General features: G+C 43.2%; 1 protein-coding gene across 4 annotated transcripts in view; it reads left to right on the top strand.

Annotated features, from left to right (window-relative positions):
* Positions 1-233: 233 nt before the first annotated feature.
* The window catches only part of Kair1d (Kainate-type ionotropic glutamate receptor subunit 1D), a 157,083-nt gene continuing 149,988 nt past the window's right edge, over positions 234-7,328 (top strand). For all 4 annotated transcript variants that reach the window (XM_076389483.1, XM_076389486.1, XM_076389485.1 and 1 more), the window contains exons 1-2: positions 234-381; positions 3,793-3,948. In XM_076389483.1, coding sequence (XP_076245598.1) covers positions 309-381; positions 3,793-3,948 — 229 coding nt within the window. In that variant the 5' untranslated portion in view covers positions 234-308. The remainder of the gene's footprint in view (positions 382-3,792; positions 3,949-7,328) is intronic.

Genomic DNA, 7,328 nt, shown 5'->3' with positions numbered 1-7,328 from the left:
TGCTTTCCGTCCGATGACGCGGCGAACGTCGCCGACGTCGACGACTTCTGATCCGTCAGAAGCCGGTCGTTACGGTGTCGGCGTTACGGGCGCGCGAGTGTCGCCGCTTTAGACGGTGGATATATTCAGGCCGGACGCGGAGGTCTGCGTGGTGCATTTTAATGAACCCACCGTCCCATCTTGTTTTCCAGCGGCGCGAGTCCCTACGGCAGGAGGGAGGCTGCACAGGCTCCCGCCGGGGGCACAGGGGGCGGCGGTGGCGTCGGTGGCGAAGAGGGGAGAGACGGTGGGGCGGACCGGAACCGGAAATGGCTGCGAGGTGGCTCCTGCTGGCGCTCCTCGCCGCCCACGCCGCGGCTCTTCCTGATATCATTAGGATAGGTGAGTATCTTTCCCAGTCTCCCTCTCTCGCTTAAAAGGCTTTCTCTATCGCCTCCCTTATCTCTTCCTCTCTCTCTCTCTCTCTCTCTCTCTCTCTCTCTTCTTTTCTGTATTTAGCTCTCTGTTTCTTAGCCTCTCCCTCTTTCTCTTTCTTTCCCCCCTCTCTCTTTCTGTCTCTCGTCGCCTTTCCTGTCTCGTTCGTGTCTTTTCGCGCCCGTTTCACTCGTTGCCTCGCGGTAAATGACGTCGTAGCGATGAAATTGTAATCGATATACGTCTTCCGACTCGCGGCGGGCCGACATCCGAGGAATCTCGCTCCCTGAACTCGGAGGCGGTTCGAGATAACGATTGTAGGAGGAAGATCCGAGAACTATGTAATCCCATGATACGGGCATGGTTTGATAAGGAGGATAATGGAACGGTATGATTTGAATGTGAGTTAGTCGATGGAGGTTCATTGAATATTAGGGAAAGCTAGAGATACGGGTTAGAGGTTGTTTTAATTTCGTGTATTGTGTTTGGAAATACTTGGAATCGAAATTAACCCTAGGTAGGTGAATGGTTTACTATGGTCGCGGGAGACGAGTGCAAAGTCATTTTGATCTATAGTAGAATTTATATTGCTAACTAGTTTTGGGGAATTTTATGTAAAAATGCATTTTGAACATCTATTTTAGACTCTTAATATGTTGTACTGTATTTAGGGTCAAGGTGATCCTGCATTCGTCATACAATAGTTAAAAAAGAAAAAGTTTGTACCCGCTGTAGCTGGTGTAATATCCTTGCACAGAGTATCGCGTGTAATTGCATAGTCTCAGGGCAAGTGGTACCTGTCGTTCGCAGACAGACAAGTAGAATCACGGAGTAGTGCGCACGTTGTCGGAATGTTGGGAACGTAGGTAACGCTGTACGCGTAAACTTCGTGTCAAAGTGATATGTCGCAGCCGTCTTCCGAGTAAACAATAGCGCGTATTCCCAGTTTACCGCCATAGTTGGGCAACAATGTCCCCTGGGAGACAAGCATTAATCCTCGTCAATGAACAGACATTTCAATGGAACGGCACAGTCATAGAATTACATTTTTTGCACACTCAATTCCATCGAGTACGCATCAATAGCCAAATTATCATTGAAAATCCGCATCGGTCCGTGGACTATATTTAAGGTTATTCAGCGTATTTTCATATTTATCCGACAGCCCCCGCTTTTAATGAATTCCATGGCTCGGCAATATCGAAAGTGCAACAGCGGGTCTCCATCAATTGTCAATAATTCCCCCGACGATTTTATTCGCGGAACCGCCGAAATTAAAGCGCGGCTTCGTTTCAGAACGCGCCTTGTTTCCTCGCTATTCACTACAATTTGCCGGAAATTTCTCGCGCTACTAATTAAAAGGGCGTTTTGTGCGCGACGTTAACCGGATACGAGGCATCGACGTATCGAAGCGCGTATCAATTCACTGTTCTTGTTTCGCCGTCGAGAATCGACGAACGGGAGCTACCCGTCGCGAAATAATTCATTAACAATCAATGAATATTCAGGCCCTATTAATTACGCAAAGCGATGCCACTGTATGCATTGGAAGAAAAACCGGAGAACGGAGCAACTGCGCGACTTCGACCTGATCGATCGACGAAATGAAGTTACGCGTATGATGGGGGCTTGTGGGTGACGCTTTTATTTACTGAGGATATTTATGTGCAATTAAATGGGTTTTTATGGAGAGAGAAATTTCAATTGTTTCAGTATTGAGAACTCGAGGGACAAATTTTGATATATTTGAAAAATGATCGACCTCCCTTTTTGTAATATTGATGCAATTGTTTTGAATATAATCGTATGGTTTTGTGCAAATAATGAGATTCAAGTTTTATTGGGCTTATGTGCACTCAGTTTAGTTTGATTTATTTGGCCATGAACAGTTAGGATTGGGTTCCCAGCCATGCAACGGTGTACAAGGCGAGTCAGTAGAAACGGTCCGTATGCGGTCAGACAGCTGTATACAGCTGAGTCAGAAGACAAATTTTATGTGGGATGGAAATTACCAAGAGCATCTATCCTCTTTAATCTTTTACTTTAATTTACAAGTCAAGGAAAGCTACTTTATTCTCCTTCACATATATTTAAATATTTAAAGAAATTTTTCCCTCTACCGAGTCTTTAAAACTCTCAAAAATTTCCTAACTTTCTCGTACCCCTTCAGACACATTTCAAATGATCCATACACCATCACTCAGGAGCCACTACTATACTTGAATTTCGATTAAAAAATTTATCACATATGCCATGAAAGAAAATAATTTATTATCGAATGAACCCGCGCCATCCGCATCTTGCTGCCGTGACACGGACTCGTATGTGCCATTATGGTCCTTTTTCCATTGTCGTCCGATGCTTTACTATCGGCCCGCGTCGCCCCTCGAAGTTAATCGATGCCCGCCCTTAACGAGAGACGTAAATCTATCGCGTAAATTCTATAAATTGTGGAGTCAAGCTGGCGCAGCTGTTCGGCCGGTTACTTTATGACGTGCACGAGATTAAAATCAATTTATGGCGTCAATTCCTTCCGCAGCGTCGAATTCGAGAAGCGTCGCCATGCACGTGGATCGATGCACATCCTTCTGGAGGGCTGCCTTTTTCTAACAGTGCTGTTTGCTTTCTTATTTATCAGTCTTACGAAGGCCCCGTGAGCACATTGCCCTGTTTCACTCTGCCATCATAAATTTGTGTGTCTCTAATCAGTTCTATTGGCAAATTGACTAGAAGAGAATGATAATTCCAAAACGACTCTGTATCAGCACTGTACTTTTAAATTCTTAACTCGCCTCGACTGCTTTATCACGGTCTACATAATATTACGCGCTCCGTGTTCTAACTTTTTCGAAAGCCTTGCTTCCTCGCTGTCCCCCTCGTTACGTTCATTGCATATTAATGCAGTCAGAGAACTATTTATCCGTTCTTCCGTAGACGACTTGCATTTACTTCGCCCTACGTCGAGCGACGAGCTTTTTATCCCAAACGGATCTTATTGTGCTTGGAAGAGATCTCAAAGTAGGTCTTCCGAGTTCTGTAATGTAATACAGTTTACATTGTTAATCCACCGTGAGCTTTCATACCAGTTCGAACTATCACTGTTAATGATTTCATATTATACCACAAATACAGGGGCTTACATTGCATCCACTTCTTCCCAGGAAAGTAGAGACAGAAAATTGAATATTTCATACTTGAAACGGACAAACTTGGGACGAAGTGGATCCAAGATGTCGCCTCCCAAAAGGCTGAATACCGTGGTGTAGATATTTGAGCAAAAAGAAAGGGTGCAAGTGGTTGGAGAGGAAAATAAGAAACACAGCACGCGCGACATTTCGCGTCAAAGTAGCGCTTTAATATGGATGTGTGATTTCCCAGGTGGGCTGTTTCATCCGTCGGACGACAAGCAGGAAGTGGCCTTTCGTTATGCCGTGGAAAAGATCAACGCCAACCGGGACATCCTGCCCAAGTCTCGTCTGAGCGCCCAGATTGAGGAGATAAAACCGCAGGACAGTTTTCACGCTTCCAAGCGGGGTGAGTGCTCCATTCACGTCCATTTCAACCTGCAATTAAACTCGTACGTTTCGTACGCGGTCGACGCTTTTGCACTTTTGCGCAACCAACTTGGCAGCCTTTGCAAAACTATTTTCGACTTTCCTGCCGCGTAAACGACGAAGACCAAATGGCCGTCTGATCATTGCGGTCGCATTCCACTTGCCGCGGTCCCTCATTTAAGCTTTACTGTTGCGCCATTTATTTTATTTCGGACCTTTCAGGAGCTGAATATTTATTATTGATTCGATGGAGAATCTTTGAACAGAGAACTATGATTTTTTGAATTTTATGATAAGTAGTTGGGATGTTTATGTGGGTTGTAGTCAAGTATTTAGGTACTTGAGAACTACATAATGAAAATTGCTCACGTCAGTTTTTGTGTCTTCCCAGAAAAATAGAAAATGATTTAGCTTCTTTTATTCTTGTTCTATACGATAGGAATTTTTTAACACAATATTCATCATGTTGTTTATTTCTTGTATAGGGTCTAGGATATCATGAATCTCGCTTCAGGCCATTAAAATATGTGTTTATTTTGAAAATTGGTCGATTATTAATTCTTCTCGTATATATTGTTACAAGCGGGTTACATTGAAAAACTGCTCTTGCATTATTCAGAAGCAGGCATCCAATCATCGGTTTAATTATCATCTTCGAGTGAGTGCACACAGGTTGGACAAAAGATAGTTTGCGAGTTGGCTTGATCCTTTACGAGTAGTTAAAGTCTAATTATGTAACGCGGTAATTACTTCTTCGATAGCTTCTTCTTCTCGCATGCTATAATGCTACTTAAAGCTGAAGAAAATTAGTTCCTCTCCTCATTAAGAGGCTTTGAAGACTCACGTCCTGTTATTTCAGTCTCTATAGTGCTCTTCATGTTGGATGCACGTAAATCATGCGTCTGAACTTCATCCTCTGAGTGACGGATTGCGTATAGTTTATTATGCAAATTGGACGAAATTGTTTATCGCGAATGCACGTTTTCCTGATACGAAGCGCAGCGGAGAGAAAGGTAATACAAGTTCTATAGAATCTTGCGTTACTTGTACCGAAATCGTCGCGGTACTTCCGGGTCTACGCTTCGCCTGAGCTACTTCCAAAGTTCCTGACCCCTCTGACATGGAAAATAGACTTGCATTTCCGCGTTGCAGATTTCCCGCGTCAATTTGCTTGGTGTCTTACTTTCGTCGATGTTGCGTACTCGCTACGAACAAAGTTTCTTAACGCTGTTATTTCAGCATGCGCTGCTTTCAACGGTTGATACCAGGAACGCATTCCTCCTATTTCCATGTTTTGCATTTGTTTCTTGTGAAACACTAGAGAGACATCACCAATGAAATTTTATTGAAAGAAAATTCTTTATGCAGGTGGAGGCTCATTTGAACCAAGTAATTTTTCTTGTCTCCCCGTACTCTCTTATTTAGATGTAGCGAATATTTTTTATAGTTAACGAGAAAAAATAGATTGCAGTATTGTGCAGGGGAATTTATAGGGCAGAATTTTTTATTCTTAGTCTTTTTATAATAATTAAAAAAATGTTTATAGACTTGGACACACCTCAATAACATTCAGCAAATTTTAATATTAGAAAATAATATTACTTGAGAAAAATTAGTATTCCAAAGCAAATAAATATAATAAGATGTTAGACTGTTAATATTTGGACTAATTTTCTATGCATCAGTAATAGTATAAAGTAAGAAGGTTAAGAAAACAGCAAGTAATAGATGGCGAATTCAAGTCTCGATCGACTTTTTCGGAAAATATTAATAACTCGATTCGTCCTCATCGAGAAACGAAAGTGATTACACGATAAAATAGCTTAGGAGTAATTGTCAGCGAAGTGACACGTCGAAACGCGATGCATCGGGGGATTATTAATCGCTCATGGGGGTGTCGCGAACAGTGATAATTATTTTCACCCGACATAATCAGAGGTGCGATAATCACGAGATCGAGATAATTTATTCGATCAAATTATTCACTTTAAACCATTCTCGTTGTTAGTCGCGCTCGTTTGTTAACATATAACTGAGGCGAATGTCATATCATTCGATGTGTTTGGGTATCAATCGATGAATGGAGATTTAGCAGGATTTCGTGGATGCACGATAACCACATTGATAACATGTTTGTCAGTGTCACGATTGGTGCAGCAAAAAGTGCAATGACTGGTATACCAACCTAGCTTAACTGATAGCTAGAATAGTTTAAAGGACGTCTGGGAAATGAATATATCAAGTTAATGTAACCCGATAGATACGTAAACAGATGCGCGTGCTTGCTATCAATTTACTAGATTCGAAATGTTGATAGTTTCAGTGAATAGACGAGTCAGTGAACGCAAGTTTCAATGCAATATCAATGTCCATCGGAAAAGTAGCCCAAACAACCATTATTCAACTTCAACCACTAGATAATGGTATACAGATAGTATGCTATACAACGTGAGCACAGAAAGCAAAAACGTCTGTCCTCCATTCCTTAATGGATTCTACTAGTAACACGATACTGGACACTTGGATCCCTTCAACTAAGGACATTCAATGCCCCAAAAAAGGCTCACCGAAAAAAGTACTCATCCACGTTCCCCCCTTCCAAAGTCCACTCGCAAATTTTCGAACCACAGTTTTTTAATCGCCCTGAATAATTGCTCGCTTTGTCTCCCAAAGAATCGTCACGGACCACTGACCCAGTTTTCGACCAGCTTGTCGCCAACGATAGAACGACCGAGGGTAATTCGTTTCACCGAAACGAGCGGGTAATTCCTTTGGCTCGTTAAACGCGTATAAATTCCCCATAGATCGAAGTACGGGATAGAAACGACACGCGCGAGATATTCGTCTGCGAGTTGTTCCCTTTCGACTCAGTTTCGTACGGGCAACGATCTCTTTTTTGTCGGGGCTAGTGGATAGCTTGGGAGGCAGTTTCGCTGTTCCCTCTTTACTGTGCTTTTACGATATGACGAGGAAACATGGCCGAGTGTCGGCTGGCTTTGTTCGACCTGCTGCCCTTCCCTCGCGGTCCCGCGTAATACGGTTTTATGGCCTCGGTCGCTCCTATCACGGAATTTCTTGGTGACCCTCGTTGCTTTTGCTATCGAGACACGGGGACAAGGCAGACGTAACGGGGCCACGCGATCCGATTATTCGGTGCCAGACTTACACGCGTCTGGCCATGATACATAATGCAATAACTCGCGAGCCACCAGGCGAAATGTGGACCCTGGAATGAAGTCGGCGGTCGAGAGTCACCGAGGTTGAAACGTGAGTTGGAAACGATTTGCTTCGTGAACTTTTAATCCGCCTTGTTCTCAGAAATTTATGAATGGGAACTCGCGAGGTAATCGGTCTTAATAC

Source organism: Calliopsis andreniformis, chromosome 12, assembly GCF_051401765.1.
Source record: "Calliopsis andreniformis isolate RMS-2024a chromosome 12, iyCalAndr_principal, whole genome shotgun sequence".
NCBI classification, from domain to species: domain Eukaryota; kingdom Metazoa; phylum Arthropoda; class Insecta; order Hymenoptera; family Andrenidae; genus Calliopsis; species Calliopsis andreniformis.
The sequence above is the reverse complement of the archived record's forward strand: the minus strand, read 5'-3'. Positions and strand labels throughout refer to the sequence as shown.